This window comes from Diorhabda carinulata, chromosome 3, assembly GCF_026250575.1.
Source record: "Diorhabda carinulata isolate Delta chromosome 3, icDioCari1.1, whole genome shotgun sequence".
Lineage (NCBI taxonomy): Eukaryota > Metazoa > Arthropoda > Insecta > Coleoptera > Chrysomelidae > Diorhabda > Diorhabda carinulata.
This window is the reverse complement of record NC_079462.1, coordinates 18115472-18141294: the sequence shown is the minus strand read 5'-3', so window position 1 is coordinate 18141294 and position 25823 is coordinate 18115472. Positions and strand designations below refer to the sequence as shown.

The 25823-nt window shown below is 30.8% G+C and overlaps 1 protein-coding gene across 5 annotated transcripts in view; it reads left to right on the top strand.

The window, feature by feature from the left end:
- LOC130891414 (GATA-binding factor C) overlaps positions 1-25823 on the top strand; it is a 159451-nt gene that overhangs the window by 46838 nt on the left and 86790 nt on the right. For 3 of the 5 annotated variants that reach the window (XM_057796153.1, XM_057796155.1, XM_057796154.1), the window contains exon 3: positions 7655-8200. In XM_057796153.1, the coding sequence (XP_057652136.1) occupies positions 7655-8200 (546 nt within the window). The remainder of the gene's footprint in view (positions 1-7654; positions 8201-25823) is intronic. The other 2 variants (XM_057796157.1, XM_057796156.1) reach the window with 2 other exon arrangements.

Sequence of the window (25823 nt, the reverse complement as noted above, 5' to 3'; positions counted from 1 at the left end):
TTTAATATTGTTGTTGTATTAAAGTGCCTAAATATGTCACTACGACTTATTTAAAGATTATTATTTGGATTTTATCGCTTGTGTCACAATAAAAACGGTCATCATGCGTTCGTTAGAGTTATTTGACGCTGATTGATCTGTTGTTTGATCTCTAGTGTCTTATTGAGGATCTATGTTTTGTCTACAGTTAAGAAAAGAAGCAAAAACTCACTCATATTGCGATTGAAACATTTTCAAATATTCGTTTTCATACGATTGCATGTGTGGTCTATTTACAAACAGTGCGGAAGGCTTTTTCATATCTAAGGGATCATTTAAAATAGAAACCATTGGGCCCTATGAGATGTCTAAGGCTTTCACAACCTCTTGCACTACCTATCATTAATCGTCAAATACTATATCGTCAATTTTGTGTCTCGGGTGTAGAGACACAAATGTTCGACATTAAAATTGATGCTACAAAGTTTTTATTATTTAACCTTGACTTGAGTAATCGTTTATATTGAACAGTATTCTATAAAAGCTAGTATACCAGGTAAAATCTATTCCAAATGTTTGGCCAATTCTCACGTGATATCCACAAGTTTTAGTAATATAATGAAATTATTTATAATGAATAACCCATTATTACATTCCTTTCATACCACCACGAAATTCCTAATTAATTTTGTAGTACCTACATTAAATATCTATAAAGTTAAACTTGTACAATTCAAATATACTTATCACATTGTCAATATTTCAACTAAGTTGTAATCGCAAATAATCTAATCTTGTCACCATCTAACCAGTGAAACTAAATGCCGATTTCGTGAAGTCGAAATATCAGAAAACACGAAAACGGGTATATCATCGTCGTTTTTTAAACATAAACATGCAGACAACTTTATTTGCAAAATGGTCGTAATACTATCAAGCAATGTTGCCGAATGTAAACATTTTGTTCCCTAAATCCACGACATGTTTCGGAGCTGTACAGCCCTACAACTCTAGTCACTCTTGAAAATAATAGACGCAGGGGCAACAATTACTAACATGTCACAGATTTAAAAATTTTAGAAGGAAACGTTGATTCCGAACACACTGTTTATACTATCAATACATCAACATTGTCAATGTTATGAAGTCTAATTACGTGTGTTAGTGTAGTGATAGTTTTCCCCTATTTAGTGGACTTAATTACCCTAATATATGTTTAAATGGGTATATTTTATTGAATGACATTGTGAATTTCGATTCTCAGTTAATTTGATGTGAAATTTCAGAAGCACAAATATTTTTTTAGACAGGAGAAGTCTGTTACACAAGTTTGCCGAATGTATCGCGAAAGTAAGTTTTTTTTGTTCTTTTCTCACTCAAAAAAATCTAATTTTGTCTTACCATTTCAAAATTTCAATCTCCTATTCTCATAGTTGCGGAACTGAGAAAAAATGTGAAGATTTGCAAGAACACTAGTCATTTGAAGTTTTAATACTATTTTTATTTTATAATTAGTATATAATTAGTGGCTGTTCTTGGTGAAAAATTTGAAGTGGTCTGCAATGTGTCCAAAAAAGTACATTTTTCAGAAGATTTGTCGTCTTGGTCAAATTCTATTCATTTTATAGGCTTCTGTGCTCATGATTAACAGTAGTCAATTTTCAAAAATGTCCTGAACAACTTAAACAAACACTTCCAGTAACATAACCATGTTGAGTGATTGTTCACCAAATTAAGATATGTTTCAGGACTCAATTAGAGTCGCGTCAAATTTAGCAGAAAAATTTAAAAATCTATAACAAATATGCTACGATTAACGGGATTATCGCTTTTATCATGCCCAAGGAGAGCGGAGCTCAAAAGCGTAACAAAATTAAACACAATTATTGACAATATTTTACATGATTTATACCTGATCTTCGATACATTTACATTTTCCCTTTGTATATTTAACCAAAAAGCAGAATCTCATTGATTATATTGGTAAAACGCATAGATCATGCAATTAAACAGGTGGTTTTTGTGTCTTTCCAATATGTTCGATATATGCCACAATTCTTTGATTTCAGTTGCTTTTATACTTTATTATCCTTTTACAATTTGATTGCTAAGATGATTATTATATTTTTATAAGAGAATGTCGATTTTCTGATAAATTATCTGCGATAACGTATTTATACCTTTAAAAGTAATATTGCAATCAATATTTCAAGTCAATAATGTTCATGTGGCATTGTTTCAATACTAATTGAAATCGTCATATCTTTAATGTATAGTTTACTGTATAATACAACAAAGTCTATACATATAGATTTAGTAATCAATCCAGTATCAACAGTACAATGTTTCTAATACAGAACCTCCAATATGAAGAGCAACAGTTTGTGAAAAGTTCTAATTTTACCTAAATTATTATCAATTTTTAGTTATCATTTCACAGAACAAAATCATCGTGAATAATGTTTTATATCTGACAACGCTGTAGTAACAGTTTCATATTTATTTTCCGAAGTACACAGATCACGCCATATTATGTTGCATGCCAATCTGAAAATGCGCTTTATGATGGTGTAGTTGGCATAAACAAGAGAGAGCTTTGGTGTTTTCTAGACGTGGTATATGATTTGAAGCACATGTTGCATACAGGGTCCGTCGAAATAACACACTGCCTTGTATTCAAATTAAATCGCAGACCGTTTTATGGGCGCCGGGGGCCAATTTTTTGTCGACTATTATGTAAATTGAGGGTCATTAGACGGGTCGTAAATCACCAACTTTTAGAATCAATGTCTACAAGGGAATTCAATTTGAAGTCTCTTATATTTTAACATGAGATCTGCGGTTAGATTAATGAATTTACGGAGTCATTAGTAGGCACAAGCTCTGAGATAATTCAAAAATAATATATTTTTTTCAATACTGCAATCGCTATGATTAGTAAAACAGAACATTGAAACAGATTAGTAGACATGAAATTAGACTTTTTTTGTGAAATTGGAGAATGTTATAATGAAAAAAATCTGACAGTTGAAGGTTCTAATTAGATGATTAAGTTATTAAACTCAAATTATTGAGAGATCGCGATCAACTAATTTGTGAAAGTGGTACTGTAATTAGTTTATGTTTAAAAGATATAAGAATAAGAAATAATTTAGAATTTCATAAAGTGTGTTAAATAAAACATACTAATGTTAAACACGGATAACTCTTGTGGTAATTAATAATTTTGATTATTTTTTTGAATATTAAACATATTTTATAGATATTATATATCACATATCCAGAAACGTTTTTCGATACAGGGGTTGGTGATTTCAAATCTTTTCAAATCTTTTCTTCCTCATATTCTGCTTAGCCACACAAAAAAATTCAAGCGCAGTCTGGCGAACACGGCAGCCAAGGGAATCTCCTTTAGATTGGTGTATGTTACCCTTAAATTATTAAATTTTCAGAGCCCAAAATCTACAATTTCATTTTTAGATTGCCAATTAAATAGATGTGCGCCCCATACATCATAGAAACGATATTTGAACAATCGACTTAAGCTTGCAGACATTATAGGTGGTTTTGCGATATCAATGTTTGCACAATTTGAATTTTGTATTGGTACATCTTCAGTTAGGAAAGGAATCTTGGAGGAGTTAATGAAAGCAGGCAAAAAATGGGATCACAAATTATTAATTAAAAGATGAAAGATATAAAAAGTAGCATGAAGATAAAAAAAAAGAAGTGACGGAGGAAAAACTAGTAGATGTAAGTTTAAAGTGTTGAAGAAATCCTACTATTTAGGTGTGATAATAATGAACAATGGTGATTGAACACAAAGAAGTAAGAAAGAAGATACAAACAGCCAATAGACAACTTGGTGCCAGGAGACAAATGATGAAGAGCAAAGAAATGAAAACAAAATTGAAAACATATAAAATAACGTTAAGGCCCATCATGACTTATGCTATAAAGATAATGATAATGATGAAAGGGACCGAAAGAATGCTGTTGATAGTAAAAAAAAGATAGTGAAAGTGACAGAAGAAAATAAGTTGACTGGAACATATATAGATAGCTGGTTCCGAATGCTAAGAATGTCAGGACAGGAAGAGTAAGACCACGGTTGAGATAGTTGGCTGGGGTGCAGATGGATTTGGGAATAATTGAGTTGAGAAACCGGAAACAAATAGCTATGAAGATATAGAAATTGAGAGGATTGATGAACAAGCTGGAGGTGTAAGAAGATTACTACATAATGTCTTTCTTGAAATGCCCAATTTACTAGAAAGAGGGCAATTCTAGATAGATGGATTGTCTTTAATACTCTAACAAACAGTTTTCACGTTATCTTCAGTGGAAATATTTACTAAGATGATCTGTACTGAGTCCAGTTCCTCAATGCTACCGTTCATTTTAACATAAAGGCTATGGTAGCTGATCTGATTTCAATTATCACTTTTAAAAAGCAAACAATAATTATATTAAAAAATAAGAACGTTATTTGTGTTTAACATAATTTTAACACAAAAAGTGAATGCAAAAAGAAATTGACAATCATCTAAATACATCTGTTTATTTATAATCAGTTCTTTAGTAGAAAAAAATAATAAAAAAAGCCCAAATTTATAAAAATATAATGTTTTAAATGGTGACTAAAATATGGAGAAGTGACAGAATTAGAAGTGACTCGAAATCGGTAAATCAATAATTTTTTATTTGTCAATACTGTATTCAGGACTATTTGGTAAATACGTATGACGAGAATAATTTGAATGTGAGAACACACCCCCAATTCTGTGTAAAGAAAAAGTGCAGACACAAACCCATTACTAAATTAACATATCAAAACACCATTGTATAAAAAAAATGTGTCACTACCGAACAATCTGCATTATTACATCTTATAATAGCTTTAATATAATCAATAGGCTTTTTATATATTTATAAAATATATCCAACACAGGATAGGATTTACTCTTTACTTACTACTTTACCCTTAACGTAATGCTACGAAAATTTGACAAGTTTCTAGAAATTAAAGTAGACTTGAAAGATTTTTCTATTATCAAAATAGTACAACTAGTTATGTTATTGTGAGAAAAGTTTGAAAATCCTGTGGTTTCTAACCTTTAATTCTGTTTATCCCTCGTAATGAGTATTTCTATATCGATTTTAGATCGTACGACGTTATTTAATACACTCCAGAGCTTACTATAAATCTCGTTTGTCTTTTTTTACCACTTTACCATTGCGCAATGTTGTAAATGAAAAATATCCATTTGTGGATTACTTTATTGGATATTTCGAAATTTTTTTTTCTACTGCTACTATTTCTCTGCGATAACATTTTATCTAGTTTCGAGTATAGTTATCCGTTACTGTAATTGGTAATTGCGAATTTGAAAATTCATAACAGAAACAAGAATTTTCCAATTTTACTTATTATATTTACTAATATTTGCAAGTACGATACTGAAATGTGAGTATAATTTTCACACGCAGAGTCCCTATTTCAAAACCCTTTTCTGATGACCATCTGCGGAAGTTCGTTAGAATCCCCGCTAATCTCTGCGACTATCTTTGATGGGATCGGCAGATAATCCGGGCGGATCAGCCGCCATTGTGGTGTGGATTCAATATGGCGACCGGCAGGTGAGGGGTTAAATATCCCTGTGTATTAGAAGGGCACGCAATAGCAAAACGTGTGTACGGAGAGTGAAAAGTTAGCAAATAGGAAGAGGGTTGGGGCATATTTTGGCAGATGTGCATAGTTGGGAGTAGGGAATTGAGAGTACTGTATTAGTAGATTATGCGGGTAGGTGTAGTAGCTTTTTGCCAAATTACCACTTATTGTATTGTATTTGATTGTCGTTAGTTATACAGGATGTTTCACGACAATTGAACAAACCGGCGGAAAACTCAGACTTTTACACCAATTATCGAATTATTTCGATAAATATAATATCAGAATTAGTCGCTAACGATGTAATATATTATTAAAATATTTCAATAAAGTATAATCTAAAACAACAAAAAAATAAAAGAAGTGATATTAGATAATCGTAATGCTGTTTACATAAGACAGACATCTGAATATTTGGAAAATCGATTAAGAAGTCATTGATATCATCAATGAAATAGCGAAAATGATACAAGATAAGAAAACTTTCCTGAGACAGAAACAATAACAAGGAAATAAGAAAATATACCATTTATTAAAAAATAAAATACTGAATACACTCTTTACACCAACACTCACAATTACATTGTCTGACGCGCGTTTCGATAACCAAGTTATCGTCTTCAGAGACTGAAGGTAAACGCGCGTCAGACAGTGTAATTGTGAGTGTTGGTATAGTGGTAATGTAAACAATGTGAATACAGTTTGAATAGCACTAACGGTTCCACAAATTCAAACTTATTTATTATAAAAAACCTAAACAATTTGAATAAAATTCATAATTTTATTTCATAATATAATTCATAACGTGACTATGAACAATTCTTTTCAATATTATTTGGAAAGTGCCCAAAGATAATTAGGTCCGGAAAATTCATACGAATTTGACAAAAAAAATTTATAGAAATTTGGTATTTGAAAAAGATTGACAGTGATTGATATTTTCAGAAAATGTTCGATTTTCCATGTTGATCCCGAAAATTCTCATAATTTTATCGAGTTGCTCCAAAGTTTGCAGTGTTAGATTGTTCTAAAGTTGTCGTGAATTCCCCAGAGAGACTCAGGAAATCTGTAGTTAGTAGATATAACATTTTACATGAGAATTTGAGCATGCAAAAGCTCTTCACAAATAGATACCATAAAGAAAAAACTTATGCTGTTGTAATTTAGTGGACTGAAAGTAATGACCGAAGCGAACAAAAACGCAAGAATTGACTGATAAGGTTGTGACATCTATATTTTGAAATAAACAACGTAAGTTATGTTAAAAAAATTCTCTTTTACCATGACAAAATACCGTGTCAGAAGTGGTTTATCAGCACCCAACCACTAGTGAAGGATGGTAAGATGTCAGCCTTACATTTAAGCGTCATATCTTTTCCATTATTATGGCTCGTTTAGCCGAAAAAAGATGGATAGAAATTCTAATGATGGTGGGTTACGGCGAAAAACTTGTGTTGTGAAAAGCATGCGTTTTATTTAACGAAACACATTTCAAAGGACTGCAAGAAGGAAAGGAAACAGCATTGTTGAAACATTTCATGGAACAAGAAGTTCAGTATGTTGCTCACATTAGAAGACAACCTTCACGCAACACTAATAGAAATATCCTTGTCACAAAATGTTAGGCAGTGGTTTGTAGTAATGTTTTTGACCCATACTAAGTTCAAGCTTGGAATTTTATTAAATTCTCAAAAGGGATTGCGATAAAAATTAAGATTTTTTCACAGTGTAGTATTTTCAGAAAAGACAAGAGGTATTAATTGGATTAAAACTGAAGTTATATTCTCTCATCTAAAGAAAATATTTCTCATCATCAAATAAGCCTACTTTCTTAAATTTTAGGTGACACTTCTCTAGCTCTAGCTCTAGATTAATATTTCAAATTAGAGCCACTATCATTATTTCATAATGTAATTTGTAATTGAGATCTGCTGTTACGAATATATGAACAATGCACTAAAATTCAAACTAATACAAATATTATTAAATTTTTTTTTGTTTCAGCGTCCCGAATGACGACAGGACAAGTGTGTAGGCCTCACTTCCACGCTCCTCTCCATCCTTGGTTGTCGGACAGTACCAAACCCCTCGGTCACTCAAGTCCATGGGTACCGTTTGGTGGTGGCGATCCCGATAAATCTCAGTCTCCTAGTTCGGTACCTACACAAGCTCATAACATTTTCTCCTTTCCTCCTACTCCGCCCAAAGATTCTACACCGGATTCTGTCGCGCCCTCTGCTGGAGGTCCCGAATATCAAAGTGCCGTCTCAGTTGCCATGGGAGCTTTCATGCACGAGAACCCCCAATCTTGTGCATTGGATGTGAAACCTACAGGCATGGGGGGATCCAATAATAAGCAGCGAGAAGGTAGTGATTACGAAGGGGGCACTATGTTTAATGGTAACTTTGAAGGCACGTATGGGACTGCGTATGCCCACGGTATTCATGGGGGTGCTTATTCGCCCCCTAACAAGCAGCATTTGGGTAATACTGGGGCGCACGGTGTTCAATCGCCGAATAAACCCCGGAATAAGTCGAGAACGAGCGCCGGTAAGCGAAAAGGGGTACTCGGTGACGGTGAAATTTAATGTTTCGAGGCTATTCGTAGACAATAATGACTTTACTTTAAATTGTTCACAGTATAGTATCATTTGAAGGGATATTATAGTAACAATAATTCATTATTAATATTTACTTGTGGAAAATCGCAAATCTTGCGGAAATTCACCATTTTTGTTTTCTCTTTTCATTCACTACATTTTTACAATTTATTTTTGAATTTACTCCAAAACAATTAAATTTGTAACTTGGTACAAAACTGTTTATTTTTTCATCAAATTTGTCCAAATAACTTTTATGCTAGTGAAGGTATTAGAAGGTATCACCTTGGACGCTGAAAATAATGGAATGTGAGCCAATTCAAAAAGATTGAATCAATTCTGTTAAGGAAGTACAGAATACTTGAGTTCACGGCACGAAAATTGAATGGACAAGAATTTCACCTTTCAAAGGAAACTTAATATTAGAATCCATATTTTCATGGAGAATGAAATTGAAGAATTAATGAAAAGAGGAGTCAAGGTTTTCTATACCTGCAGGAGGATATTTGGAAAAAACTGGGGGACTACAACCAAAGTATTACCATAATGTATTGCTCAGTAGTATGGAGTGAATCTATAAACTCACCTGAGTCATAAGAAGTACTGCACAAGCAACACTATAAGCAATCCCTAGGCTACAGCCTATAGAATTGTACATAGAAAGTGCTCTTTAGTGGAAACAGGCAAAAGAGTTATAGACATACAACTATCCTGCAGGAAATGGGTAAAATAGGTAAATAGAATGAAATATCTATTAATTTATAACACGGACTTATATCACTAAAACGGATTTAAAGAAAAAGATGAAAATAAACAGTTCTTTGAGAGATAAATGAGATGAAAAATTTATCATGAAGTGTAAAAGAATTGCAAATAGCTCTTTAAAAAAATGAAACTGGAGCCTGTGCATATTTAGAAAAATTGAATTTCAAAAAATCATACAGAACCACAATTTACGCAGCTAGCAAAGCAGCTTTTAAAATAATATTAAAAACAACAAAATCAAAGTGGTAAAGATTTGTCGCGAGGCATTCTTTTAAATTCGTAACACTAAAATAAACCTCTGTTCAATACCTGGACATTATATTATTAAATGGGAGGGAAATCTAAAGATAAACTGGCAAAAAGGGGGACGATGGAAGAGAATGCAGAAAAAACAGTTACAGTGCTACCGATTGAATTGTTAAAAGATGCTATTGACACAGGAATCAGAGCCAAATATCAGGATAAATAGTCATACAGAGTTGATTGTACGATATCCTGGGCGATTTCAACAAGAATAAATATAGAGAGAAAAAAATAATGAGTATTCACGGAATACTAAATCCAGAAGACCATTGGACTTTGCACTGTTGGCAAAATATTGCAGAAATAGAGGGTGACAACTATTAAAAAAAATTGGAAAAAACATTTTGGTTTTGAAAAACTTGAAAATATGGTATTGAATGAAAAAAGATGGAAGGTAGTTAACGAAGTTTCCAAATTATGAAAAGGGTAATACAATGGTCCTCCAAGTGAACCACGATCAATCTAACTTAATATTCTGCCAAATTCTCTAGTTAGTTCATTCATATAAAGGAAAATTTAACTTTCAAGCTCTCCAAGGGCCGCATAAAATTTCCGAACGCGTCAAAAATTATGTTCACTTGTAAAGAACCCTTTTCAACTAATGAAAACAAAACAACCTTATTTGTTGTGTTCAATGAAACCCTCTTCATTTAAAATCTCCTATATAATCATCATTTATAATAATTATTGTTACTAATAACAAATTAATGACCAAAAACCGTTTCTAAAATGATTCATTGCACTGTCTTGTTCAGAGTGAGTGATTATTGTCTAAATTAACAAATTTTTTTGAACGACAAAAACGTCTTTGTCATTTATTTTTTCAAATGTTAACATAACGTTGTAAGCATTCGTATTTGAAACTATTTTGATCGAAATAATAATCATTTTATTTGAATCTCATTAAACGTCATTGTTGATTATCGTATCAAATATCAAATATCGAATATCTACTAAATAACTAACTCGTTCTCAAGAAAGTGTCTATTCATATGAAAAATCATTTAATTTCTATTTTTATGTTAACATTTTCCCTTTACGTAACCTAGTATGGATAAATTACTGTTGCAGATTCACAATCGATTTTTTTTTTATTTTGTTTGTTTCTAACTTAGGTTTGGGTGCTTATACTTACTTATTTTAACATTTTTTAGTTCATTTTCTAAATTCATATTCTTTAGTTTAATAGTGATAATCAGTGTACCGCGGCTCAAAGCACAAACACTTTACTTAGAAAGGTAAAAGATATTTAGATTGAGCAACTTAAAAACTAATATGGATAAATGTAAAAACACTCAATGATTTTCATATTTATCCATTTAGTTTTTGTGATATAAGATTGCAAATTTATCACTCGACTTTAAGGAGCTTGTGGAAGTAAAAGAAAAGAATCATATATGGCACACAATCAATTTCAAATTATTGTTTGTGAGTTGACTAAATTTATTTCATTTGTTTCATTTTTTACACGTAGAAATCAGTGAATTGATTTGAATTTATATCAGGTATGCTCTTCAATAGTAAAACTTGATATAAAAGTTGGTAGTAGACTAGAGGTGGACGAGTAGTTTGAAGCCGAAATGTAAATATTTCTAATTGGAATACAATCCATTTATATCTAGCATAATTGTCGAAAAATATCATCCTTCATATAGATCCACATTTAAAGAAGAAGACAAATGTATATTTGATTCAAGCAATGGAAACTGCAACTACGGCTCAATAATACAAAAATAAGAGAGGCATAACAGGAAATTAGTAAAAAACTGATACAATAAATCATTCCTCCAAATATTAAAAACATAAATAGCAATTTATTCAATAACTGACCATATATCTCTTATTGGAACGTGATTTATAGCTATTTTCCATGAAGTTGGGTTAATTCCATCTATTGCAGTACGTAGCAAATGCTCCCTCCACATCTGCAATTTGGAATGTTAAATTGTGGTGCGTCACATAACTTTGTCTTTCCCAAACAAGTTCTATAAAGAATAAGCCCGCTATGATACCATGGTAGTCGTAAAAGTGTGACACCGCGTATTGAATGTAATCGGCTCGATGTACTTTGATGGTAGATATTAACTCAGCCTTAGTTACAGTACCATCGTATCCAGTTTCACGTAGTCATTGCTGCATTCCACCTTTACAACTGTTTGAAGATGGAACCTGCTAAATCAGGTTTCTATGATAGGAAGTACCGTACGAGGGTTGCCTTTCAAGTTTTTACAACAAGTAAAACAAACACGTTTGAAAATGTTTTATAGCTTTTGGAAATATTCGCCATTAAGGAATTAGAAGAACAAGAAAATTAATTCGATGTTTTCTCTTTCAAATATTCAGTTGTTTCACGTGATTTGTAGAAGTTGGCATTGTCGTGATGTAGGATGCTGCGATGTTCATGTAAAATCGATTGTATTGCAGTCTGCGATGTGCTGAGAGATGCCAATCTTCTTTAATCATGTTACGTACAGCATCGTTTTTTCTTGGAATGGCAACCGACTTTGGTCGACCTTCTCGACATTCATCACTGAAGAATGCACAACCATGATGAAATTCTTCAAACCAACCATGTAAACAGTCTTCTCTGATGTGCATTTTTGTACAAACCTTTTTTCAACGTTCACTATCAACAACTTTATCTCATTAGATTTCTAAATACAATTATTATACTTCTTTAGTAACTTCCTATACGGGAGTTGTTACCCGAATACCTGTCGAAGAACCTTATGAATTTTAAAATTTTAGATATTTATATAGCTATAGTTTGAGCTTGTCTAAAGTTCCATCTTCTCTATTCACTTATAAAATTACGATCTTAATTCTTTAAATTACTCAAGTATAAATTAAAAATAAATTCTTAGTCAGTATTTTTTCAATGATCAAACAAAACCTAGTATAAAATAATAATTGAAATTTCACTGTTTCTTGAATTCCAATAAAGCTGATTAATTTCATTTTTAGTTTGTTAGTTTTTATTAACTTGTCGGATATATTTAGCCAGTGTCAACTGTAGTTGCCTGCAGATCTCAAATAAATCCACATAAATAACTGTGTCTTTAAGACCAGTTTTATGGTTTTTTCATATTTATGAAATATATAAAAATTTTATTGCTCAAATAATGACTAGGCTTTATCTGACATCAATTAGAATAATATTCATCATAATATATATACATTGGATTCTTCGAAAATCAATCTAATAGGTAACAACTACCCAATTAAAATAGAAATATATTTCTTGTAGCAATAATATTTACTGATTTGCATTAATAACTATTCAGAGAGATGAACTGTAACAACTTAATTATGCATAATTAATAATCACAATGATGATTATTCACCACTGAATTATGCGTGTGGCAAGGCTTTTTTCATAAAGAAAAATATCCGCTATCAGTCTTCTCAGGTAAATAAATTGATTATCTATCAAGATAAGTTGTTATAAACATTAATTATTTTGTCTATCACAATTATTTAATCGATGTTTCATAAAGTGTTTCGAAATAAGGTTGCGTTATGAATATTTACACTGAATATCACGCTTTTCAGTTTATTTGAATCAGTTTTTTTATTATTATGGCTAGAATTATTGATTCATAAAAAATATTGCTACGAACCTATCATTATAAATCGTATATTTTTTTTTATTTAACAATGAAGATGTTAATCTTCCTCATGTAAAATTTTAAGAGAACTAAGATTTACTGAATAACAAATATTTGTACTTCTTGTTTATATTTTATTGTTTTGTACAGCTTGTGTACAATTGAAAACCATTTAAACAATTATATTCAAATATTTCATTTAAAATTTACAATTATCTATATAAATTTTTTACAAGAACAATTTTCCTTTTAAAAAATGACATGTAACAAATAATATATTCTATCGAAATTAAATGAACATTTTCTAGTCATAATATTGGTTTATTTTTTTGGTTTCCATTTATGTTATTTGAGTTTTGTCGGGTTGCAATGAAATATATTTGCCAGCTTTTTTTTAAATAACAAAACAACATTTTAATTTTTTGGTGTGCAACTTCACACATTCACGTGTTTATTTTTGTGAAACCACGAGATCTTCAGCTGTTTTCACTTTTTTACGTTGCGCGTGAAGCACTCTCGTAAGTATTTTTCAAAATATATTTGAAACGTTTAAATATTTGCAATTCGATACTATCATATATAACCCTGTGTTTTATTTCAAGATGAAGACATGATGCCAAAGGCATGAGTTGCTATAAAAGCTTGTCACTTCACAAACATCAAAAACATTTGATAAGCGACAGCTGATAGTTGTCATTGATCAATTCAATTTTAATTATTAAAGATATAGCTATAGTTCCTTAGATTCATAAACCGGTTTACTCATAAAAATTAAAGACTTTTAATGATAATTTCTTAGGATATGAATGTAGATATAAATTACTTTGTACGTTTTATAAAATGGCTATCCGCCATTTCAAATACTATCTCGACGCATGAGTATGCGTGCAGAAATACAATTAGAAAAAATCGCAACGAAGACACCAGAAGTGACTACGTAATGAAGTTGTTTTGTTTAGCACGGCCTTCTTTCGCGTGGGAACTGACACCCTCTAATGTCTAATTAGTGATGTGCTGGACGATCCACTATTGTTTTTCGCGAATACCCGCATACTTCGACGTTATTTGGATTTTTGCATGCTTATGTTGCTAAATGAAGTGCTTCACTGATGCCTCTATAAAAAGAAACCTTGAAGCGTATTAATTACCGATAAACTTTTGTGTACTGACTCTCTGTTTAGAATAAATAATCGATATGTATGTATATAAATATGAATGCAATATAACAGATTATAATTAAATTGTTTATTCATATGGCCGAATAATTCTTAATTCAACTAAATATCCAACAGGAAACCTACTGTCAGCTAATCTTAAGATCAATTTAAATAAAATTTATAATACACGTTTACGTCTCGACGTCAAGTTTACTTTTCTAATCTAATCTCTAATAACAAACGACGAGAGTATCACAAGGTTTTTCTCAAACTACGCATACAAGTTTTCATAATTTAAATCTCTAGTTTTTGTGTAAATCTGAAACAAGTTACCTTTCAACCCTTACAAATAATAGTTGCTTTCTTTCTTGTTTGATAGAAATCTCTCTCCCGTAACAAAGTAAAACTAGTAGTAAAGTTAGGAAACAGGGAAAACTAGCTGGAGATCACACCGAAGTATGAGAAGGTGCATCGTCCTGAAAACATTGTTTTTCTATAGTAACAATGCGAAAAATCGAAAGCAATTCACTTTGGGAGAGCAGTACTTCTAACGAATTTAATATAGGGAAAGGTCTGAGAAAAGAATAACCATTATCCACAGCTTTTCTCTAACTTAGTTCAAGTGGTTATACTAAAGTCGTATGAAACATCAATGTTTAGCATATGTGGACGACATAGTGCTCCAGGAAAAAACTTCAAAGAGTCAAGTTACTAGAAGACAAGGCAACAGAATATTGACTAGTGCTCTAGTGCGAAACGGGGAAAAAACAAAATAGATGGTAATGAGAGACAACCAGAAAGCTGTTATTTTCTAAAATTGTAATGGAAATAAGAATTACAGAGTAGAAAAAGTGGAATAAATCGAATATTTGAGTGCCACTATCACAAATAAAGGTGACAAAGAAGGGTAACTAAATAGCGAAAAACAGTAAAGCATTAGTAATGGTATCGAAAATGTTCAATCCAAAATCCAGTTTCGGTAAACTGGTAGTAGTGAACAGTGTGCAATTTATTTTGGTGCACAGATATCCTAATTTTTTCTTCTCTCTCAAAATTGTTATTATACATCAAGTGTTATAGATTCTTTCTCTTACAAATGTATTTGTTTTCAATGGTGTAAATATTCTATGAAAACCATCCGAAGATCACAAGCGTAGTAGAAATAAGCAGAAGATGGCTACGGACTTGCCTTATTTAATTTCCCAAATCCAAGGCATATGCCATAAAGTCAACCAATCATTGTTATCATATTACGGTTGAGTACTATTTATCTTTTTATTTATACCATCTCTTACAACGTTTTATTTTATCAAAGAATCAAAATTCTGATATGAACAAATATCTCATATTAGTGCTTTGAGGGTCTTCATATAGTCTTTCTTAGTGATTTTTATTTTTTATAAGATGATCATTGTCCGATCATTTACATTGTTTTACATGTGATTGATCTAAATATTTTCATGGTGTTTTTTCGATTTAAATGATCAATTTTCAAATTTATTATTAGTTACCTATACATATATACATTCTTAATGCGTCACTAATCTGTACGTGGGATTTCAAGTTTAATATCTTTCACAGAAACTTCTCAACAATGTAGTTGTATAACAGTAAATTTAACAAATATAACAAAACATTTTTTGAATAGTGTTTATCATTCACATAAAGAGTAATAAAAACTAACATACAGTAACTAATTCAAATTCAAATCAGTTCATATGGAATCTTTCGAGCAGGTCATCATCAATCATCCCACAATATAAGATTTGAAATTCGTGTTTGGAAATTTGATACAGATTGAAATATTAACATATACCTATTTTAACAGACAGGGCGAGATTATATTTCTTTTGTGAAAAAATATAGTGAAATACATAGCATTTTTACACAAAAAGCGTAATTGAAAGAAGTAAATCATTCAATTCATTTTATTGGAGTATTTTTAAAACAAAATACATCTCAAAAGTGTCAATTAATCTTTATATTCCCTATTTCTTGTTTCTATTGATACTTGTTGCATATCTATACCATTCCAAACTATGTGATGAAAGTGAAATGTTTCACAAAAGACGATAAGGTATCGTAACAAAGTAACTGAACACAAACTTCCGCATTCGTAAAGAAATGAGCCCTTAAAACGCAAAATCGATTTGATCGTTTTTGTTACGTTACCACCCCAACCATAACTAAATACCAAAACCGATCAATTTCACAGAACATTGGGCTACTTTATAAACATATTTCAACCGCAAACTTTAACAATGTATCTCGATTTCGTTAATTCCTGCCCATTTTCCGGCCCACGTCCCTTTCAGTTTAACAAATGACACAAAAATATGTCAAGTAAACCACTTCAATTGACAAAAGATTTACGTATTTGAGTATACAGTAGGATATTCTTAAATCCGACATGGGCGGAGATATTTTGAAAATATCTTTTAAATAAATTTTGCGCTGAAATCAGAATAATCACTAGAAAACATTTCATTTTCTTTCAAAATATATTTAAACGGTATTAACGGTAAATTTTTTTTCCTGAAATTATGGTATATTCAGACTAAAGCTTTGGTGGTCATTCTGTCACATTTTTTCAAGTGCATTTTCCATTTCCTTTTTGCGTCGTTATTCTACAAATTATCTTCGATGTTCGCTATAATTTCAATGTTACGATACAATGGTTTGCCTGATTCGTTATTTAGTTTTAGTACGTATTGTGTAATACGTTTTGTAGTTAAACAGTCACAAACTGTGAGTGGAGAGTTAAAATGGAGCAATCATATTGTTTTAAGCAAAAACAAAAAATTCTTCAACTAATATACAAGCGACCGCTCACCTAATAGATTGCCCGATACGTTCAAAACGGCTTGAAATGTTACTAATTACACTACAGTCTCGAATTTTGAAGATCGTTCAAAAAATAAGTTACGTAGTTCGAGGTGATGGTCCGATCTAACGGTGTGCTTTAAAACCAACCGTACGATCACTGTAAAATATGGAGAAGCAGCATAATACATAGAATACGTTGCTACTCTTCTTATCTAGTGATAATTTTCACATCATGTCTGTTATTTATGCCTAAGCTCTTGATTTTTTTTCTATATCTGGTCTAGATCATATCGGGGGTAATTTTTCTGCTGGTTTCTGCTCTTCTTCTTCTCATTATGTCTTCGTGTCTTTTATAAATCTTATATTAATATTCGATTTTCCAGTCCATCATCTCTTTCTTATTACTTTTGCGTCTTACAGTCCCATTTCCTCTACTGTATGGTGTCAGAATTATTCTCATAATTTGAAATCATTTTCCTGTTAATTTCTTATCATGGTTATTTTCATTAGGTGTTATTATGTCTCACAAATATTAATTTTTTTTTGTTATTGTTTCACTTTTCAACATTTTCCGATTCCATTGTTGATTACTTCTTAATACTCTGTCCCCTTTTCTTGCTTTCCCATCTTTCCTGAAGTGTGTAACATACCGAAATATGTGTTTCTTTTGATCAATGCATTATGTCTTCTATTCATACATATATTCATATATATTTATATATATATATATATATATATATACATATATTTTGTTTGTTTTCCCTCCATTGTTTCTCCATTATTTGTTCTTTCGTTGCTGCTATTATCATAATCTTCAGCGGCCTGTAACTTCATGAGAATCTCAACGACGCTACTGATAAATCCTAGAATGCAATTGGACCTTATTTTCCTGTGATTTTTTTATTGCAAAGAATTTAAACCGATTATAGGACACAATGTTACGGATATTTGTGGTTTGTCCCTAAGGGCACCTGGTACACCTAATTTTGAAAATTAGTGAAGCAGAAAAGAACCAATTTTTTCGATATTATTTTCATGGTAGGTTAATCCATATAATCCTTGAATAAATGTGGGTCGTTTATAAAACTCCCCAATCTTTCGACATTATAAATATTGAAAAAATACAAATTCCTACAGTGAAGTGACAAGTGAAATTTTATAACAGCTGGTGAATTGTTCAAATTATGGCATCTACGTTCAAATTCTAATATCTTGAAAGTTATTGAAGTATTTTGAAATAAATAATGGAATAATTGCACAAAGGAATTCTGGTGAATATGAAAATGCAGCATTACTTAATAATTTGATTCTTATCAAATCATAAGTAATGCCTTAGTGATACAATATTGACAAAAGCCTCGAATGGTGGTGTTTTCAACCATAATTTTAGCAGGGTATTAACAGCTTTTATTATGGAAAACTATACAAAAAACAATAATCCAAAAATTAGAATAGTATCTGATATACAGGGTGTACATACTTTAACGATAAAACTTCAGAGCTTCTGAAATTAATGCACTTACCTACTAATTATATTACAAAGCCTGAATAAGAATGGATGAATCTGAAACTGAACTGTGGAAAGGAAATTTCTTCATCTTTAGCTAATAATAAAAAAGAATTGTCCTTAATACAATTTAGTTCATTAGAAAAACAGAAATTTTATTTTCAGGTGTTAAAAAATCCTATGCCTTCATTGTGAACATTGAGTCACGAACTATCTGTAACACGAAAATTTCAATCTTCAGTAATTATAACAACATAAATACGAATTACTACATCTTCTAGTCTCACAATAATGTTTTCACCAAAATCTAATAGTTGAAAAACTACAATTAGATAGAAAAGAGGCAAAAACTTGGAGAAGCTTAATTATAGGGCAGAAGGAAGCTAGTTATCACAGATTCAACAAAAATAAAATAGCTGATCCCTGAACCTCGTTTCAAAAGCAGCTTCGTCCGGAGGATTCACAAATTCTGGGAAGCTTACATGAGCTAGGACTAGGACGACCAAGGGGACTGCAAAGGACTTACCCATGTTATTGCGACCGACAAGACCATTCCTAGTAAATTATTTTACCATTGAAACTAACAACTAAGCTGCGAATGGATGAAGCAATGGCAGATATAAATATACATTGAAAAATTATGTAAATCAATGTTACTAAGAATGTTTGAACGGAATATATTATTGTTTAATAATCCAGTACAAATGTTTGGTTGAAATTAAAATGCTTCGACAAATGGATTGGAAGAGATAGGTTTCTCTCCTGTAGCCTCCAAGATCACCGGATCTAAATTCATTATATTCTATATTACGGTCATAATTATTCGATTACTTCAAAGTTTTTATTTAAGGTGTTTGTTTTCCAGCTATAATCAATGGCGGATGTTTATTTTGATTTAGTATTCGTCAACGAATTTATGTTTAAATGTTTAAAGTTTACATGAATAAAAAGAATCTATTTAAAAAACTGATTAAATCTTTCATACTTTTTGTTCATTTGTTATATGGTGTCGGGAGTGATAATAATTCGAAATAATTTATTTTCTTACAACTTACAACCACCCTGTATATTTGGTATCAGGAGACGGAATTTCATTAGATGGTTATAAGAAATTATCATTCTTCAATATTATTATTTTTGGTGACTAGTACCAAACGAAAGCTTTAATATTAATTTTTGGAAAATATGCTTAAAACATAACCATAAAAAAATATTCAGCGGCGTTTTTAAACGAACTACTCAACAATGTGTATTAGTGTCACTTTTGGCATTGTTTTATTTTTATCGAGAATACCGCGGACACACGTGGCACCCTTCGGTGAATGTAGTAAGCATGTCACTGTGTAGATAGATTTTATTGATTCTATTATATAGTACGGTCAATTTAGACTTTCTAAGCTACATAGATTTAGAACGAGCTGAAAATTGGTAAAATCATTCAAAATATAATTACAAAAAAATTACTTTTAGTTTTTTTAACGAAACACACACGCAAAGCAGGTAGTTTTTTTAGGAGCTCCATGCATTGAAAGAAAAAACTTCAGCATATTGAATTAAATATTGTTTTTCAAACATTTTGGAAACTGTTATTTTACCCCTCTGTAAAATGTATGTAATGCCAGTTATTGCGTGTAAAAATAGAATATGATTTCGACACTTTGCAAAAGTAGATAAGCTTTGTGATGGGGTATTTTTATGACAAAACTTTCTTCTTCTCTGGGAATCGCGAAAAACTCATTTTTTTCAACTTTGACCTGGTCGACGATAATGAATAATTCAGTTGTATCTTAACCCACCGTTTAAATTAAAAATAAACAAAATACAAAAAAATTTCAAAAAGCGAAAAAAAAAATATAATAACAAAAAACTCACAAATATATCTCTAAACTGAAACTAGAGCTCTCTTTTCGTCTTCTTCTGGCCATTGGTCTTTCACTTTTGATCGATTTTACCAATTTTCAACTTGTTGTAAACTCATGTAACTCCTCTCTTATTTTTTGGTCAAATTTGACCGAACTATCCAATTCCATTTTTCCGAATGTTTCACCAGACTCACGACAATCGTTAACAATGCTTGGATTATAACACGATCTAATTCTATGTGTTTAATTAATATGAAAAATATAAATGTTAAACTTTATGCAACAAATTCTTTGTTAATAGACTAGAAAACCGATTATGCCATCAATACAGAAGTAATCCATATTTTATTTGTGGGTTAGCTACAATTTATGGAAGTTCTAATATTGATGAATGACAATAATGAATTGAAAATAAAAAATCATGACTTAGTCTTAATTACATCAAATGTTAACTTGTCAGCTATTGGATACAAAATAAACTGAATTTAATACATTTTTTACTCTTCTGATAATAATCATGAAAAATATCGTATCCACTACAAAAGCAAATTGTCAACTTAACATTAGTCTTAAACTCCTGACACTTGATTGTCGCAATATTTATAGCAAGCGATTGATTAACGAGGTCTATCTTGTCAGCGACATTCTCCACTTATTTATCTCAATTGTTTCCATTTTATATAAAAGTATTATTTTCAAGATAAATAAGAGAAGTTGTAACAGAAATTTCATAAAAGTTTCAACCCGAATAATAAACAATTGTGATTGTGTTTTATAAATAAAAATGAATATTTATATTTAGATATGGCTTCATTGTTTTTCAAAATGATCTTCATTAAGATCAATACACTTTTACATATTTGAGCGTATTTGAGCCAATTGTCGAAATTTTTCCATTCCGATTGAGGTAGTTCCCAAACCTATGATTTGAACGCTTCTTCAGGTGTAAAAAAACGTTGACGCAATTTATTTCTGATTTTTGGAAGTAAGAAGTAATCATTAGGTGCCAAACAAGGACTGTATGCGGATGACCCATAAATTTGATGTTTGATGATTAAAAACGTTTTTGTTTGAACTGATATGTGAGAACTCGGATTGTCGTGGTGGAAAATGATTCGTCTTCTGAGATTGGTTTCCTTGATTTTTTAAAACACTTCTGGCCAACAAATACTGGTGTACCATTCAGAATTGACCATTCTACAGTGCTCTGATGGAACGATGGTGACCATTTACTTCGATTTTGGAGGACCTTCATGAAATTCATCCTATAGAGAAGTGCAAGTACGAATGAATTCGAAAAACCAGCAAAACACAGTGGCTCGAGATGATGCTTCATCACCAAGAGCCGAAGCGAGTTGATCGGTACACTGCTGTTGGTTTAATCCAGATCGAAAGTCATAGAACATCATTGCACGAAAATTTCCAAGATTTGACATGCTGGGACTTTGAACTCAAATTCTCTGAAGATTTAACAAATTCTCACTGTCCTTCATTCTATAATATAATTTATCTTGAATCTGCAACTTATTTCAATTGAAATGTTGGTGATGGATACTTTCATTCAGGAGATTTATATATGAAGAGATGGATAAACCAAGTCGATTAATTAAGCGAGACAACAGAACGAAAATAACGTCAAAACTCGAGAGAAAAGTATATATAATTATATCTGCATCAAAATAATCTCTAGAATTGTTTAGACATGAAGAAGTAACAAGGAAATATGTTATTTATATAACATAAATGACGTATAAATAAATTATGAAATATTAATTTAGAAATTAACATAAAGATCTTTTGAATGTAGCAGAAGAAGAATAAATTGGAAGCTGTTTCTACTTGGATTGAAGAAAAGATATTGATAAGAAAGATCTCTTGTTGTTGGAGGAATATGCTGTAAATCAAATACTTATTGAAGATACAGAAGAGGAAGATCTAAAAAATGAATTCTCGATAAAAAAGTAGGAAGTAAAAAATTGAATAAGGGTCTTGAGAAAAAAATATGTCAGACATTATGAGATTAGTTGGATAAAATAAACATCAGACTTGTGAAAGCCAATATAAAATGGAATAAAATAGGAAAAAACTGTCGAATCTTTTTTTCATAGCTTGTGATGTTTTTATATCATAATCCTATTAAAACAACATCATCATGTCTATAGGTATTTCTAGTACCTAAGTCCTAATGCATCTGAAACCATCAAATTCTCTTCTGGATACATCCTCCAATATCCAAATAATAACGTAATAAAATTACATCGTTCCATTTCATGATAATTTTCAATTTAAAATAAAAAAAATGTTTGAATAAAAGGAGTGAAAACATAACATAGAATTATATCGTGGTTTAATTCGAGAAAATCCAAAAATGGTTGATTTATTTATTAATCAAAGTAAATTGGTGGTAAATTGAATTGAATGTTGATATAGATAAAATAATACCTCTTTTAGCTTTATTTCGCAACAATTCAACATAATTAAAGCCATTAATACAATTAGAACGTATTAACGAGCTCTTAGACGAAAGACCACACACACGATTGCCAGTGTTTCTAGTAGTTAGAGTTATTGTGACAAAGTGATTTAGAGTATAAAGGCAGGAAGCAAGTTTTACTTCTTGTTTCTTGTGTTGTTGGTAAGGACAAGAATAAAAGCATAGGAAATTAGCATTTACATCCATTGAAGACAAACGTTAATACTTTTAACTATAATTTGCTCGATTCTCTTTTCAAGATCGATTTTAATCCGATATTTTTTCATCAGAATAAATATTTCAACAGATTCAATTCTCATTACAATTCGAGTTGAATCAAACTACTCGAAACTACTTCAATTATTGTATGAAAAAAGTTTTATAAGCGTCAGACACGTTTTTTCATTTTCTCCATTACAGTGACACGTATGCGGAATTGTATACAAAATACATATTTCGTTTTGTTTTGTGCCATATTTTACTTCTTCTCTTCAGTTTTTTTTAATATTTTATCATCCCATTTTCTGTTTGGTCTCCCTTTCCTTTATCTTGATACTGATTCTATTTGCCATTTGCATGTCTGTTGTTGAGTGGTAAAGTCACCAAACCACCTCAATTGTTTTTGTTGTAATTATGGATTCTTTTTCCACTTCTTCACATATTTTGTCTAATATTTCCTTATTGGATGGAAGATGAAATAAATTCTTACGTTTATTATTTGGATCATTTATAACCAATCAATGTGATTCATAATTGAAATGAGCCTGTCCTGAACGTAATGCATATTTAAATAAATTTCCTAGATTTTATTCCTGTCGATTTACGAGCTAAATCACCAATTGCTTTTCTGTGTGCGAGCTTACTAATATAATTGCTTTACTAGCATGCGTAATGTAATGTGATATTGGCCAGGGGATGTCCACAAAATTATTAAATCGATTTAGACCAGTCTATATATATATAGTTGACAATCGTAAGTATAGTTTGTTGTCAAGAATATACGATTCACTAATTTATAGTGAATCACTATTTCTGTATTCTTTTATAGCATTGATTTCAGTAGCTATTATATATCTCAATATTTATTTTGTTATTTCAACTTTTCCATCAATGTAATGTAAACTTTAAAGTATATTTTAATGGAAAATGTTAGTAGTAGTAAAATAAATATAATTTGTACAAAGTACTGTTGTACTACATTTTTGTGTATGGATTATTAATATCTGTTACTGAATTTTTTCACTACAAAGTATCATTACTATTATTAATATCCTTATATATATTATATAAAACCATTGAACCAGATTAGGTTCTTTGTATGATGACATTTCTACTACTGCCCTCATCTTTAGGAGATTTTTATCATCAGGTTTATTTTTAATTCTTTGCAATAGTTTGATCGATTTTTAGTTGAGCTTACTTAGGAGTCATTGCTTCACTCGAATCTCTCACTCTTTTCCTCAGAAACAGCAGATATTTAATAAAATTATACAACTAAAGGAACGGAGATGAAAAGATTTATATTGTTTGTAAAATATCTATAAAATGATTGTAGAAAAATATTATTTTTCCTACTATAACCATTGAAAACGTGGGGAAAAGGATACATTTTCATATGGCTGTCACAAATATTTTTAAATAATATATTAATAAACGAATAATGTACAGAATCAAGTATGAGAAAAAAATATGGAATCAATTATGAAAATTCAATATTTGTCGAATTTTTTTCGTAATCTGTGGACGGAATAAAAAATTTCAATATTCCTCTACAATATACGCATCTTTTAACCAAAAAAAATTCAGTGGTGGCCTCTATATTTTGCATTTCCTTGCATGTAAATTAAACAGAGCCATTTCTAAATAACAAGTGTATATCCATAATTTAATAAGAAGCTTGTATATATACTTACTTCTAAATTTATTTACTATATTTGGTTTTCCGATATTGCTGAAGCCTGACTGCAAATCATCAAGAGAAAATCCATCGAACTTTGAGAAATTTTGAGAAGCACTAAAAAAGTCACTTATCTACTCATATGAAATTTCGAATATAAAATGAATTAGTTTATGATTAAAGTACACTAGACTTCATAAATGGAATGTGTCCATTTCAATTTGTATTTTTAAAAGCTCCTAAATAATTGAGTCACAGAATATTAATAAGAATAATATAATTCAAATTTCTGGCTGAGCAGTCAAGTTGGAAAAAGATGAGAAAGAAATCAAAAGAAATTAATAATTTTTCAAAAAATACATCCGATATCATACTAACACTATCAAAAACAAGCACAAAAGTTATATAGGAATTCAAAATAAAGAGTTTCTATATAAAAGTTGAGGGTCTAAATCCAACAATTTCTAATTTACCAATGACTCCAGAAAGCCATTCCAATCAACTCAGAGATCTCACCAACCTCAGAATCAAGACTATGTAGGAAAACGAAACACTTTTCTTTTATACACTTATCTCATATATGTAACAAATACTGCTGCTTTATATACAAATTCACATGGCATATTGATGTTACGGTTTTCTAATATAATAACACTGTAATATTATTAGCTTCACAGTATCAGTATGAAACTTACTGATAAGAAGGAACGGAAATCAAAAACCAAATTTTCCACGAAAAGATTTACGTAAAGGGTAATTTCTATATTTAAATGTAGAGCTTAAACTTTTTATAGTTTTTTTTTTGGTCTACTTCTTTTCCTCTTACCCTCTGATATCTTCAATGCAACTCTTTTCAAGAGCTTGTCCTCGTCCATTCCTCTTGAGTGACCTTGCCATTGTATTCTTTTTCTCTTTATAAATGATTGGTGCCTCATTGAAAAGTATATAAACTTCATGGTCTGATCTTCTCTCCCATCCTAACTCTGTCTGCTTTCCTCCCAGATTTCCAGTGTCTTAGTTTTATTCGCCTTTATCCAAGTTTCACAGGGGTATGTCAGGGTTGGTCTCTACATTGTCTTATAATTCAAACTTTCGTAGATCTGGATACCTCTTTCGATGTTAATATTCTTCTAAGACTACCTGCACAGCTGTTACTTTTGACAATTCTTAGTTCA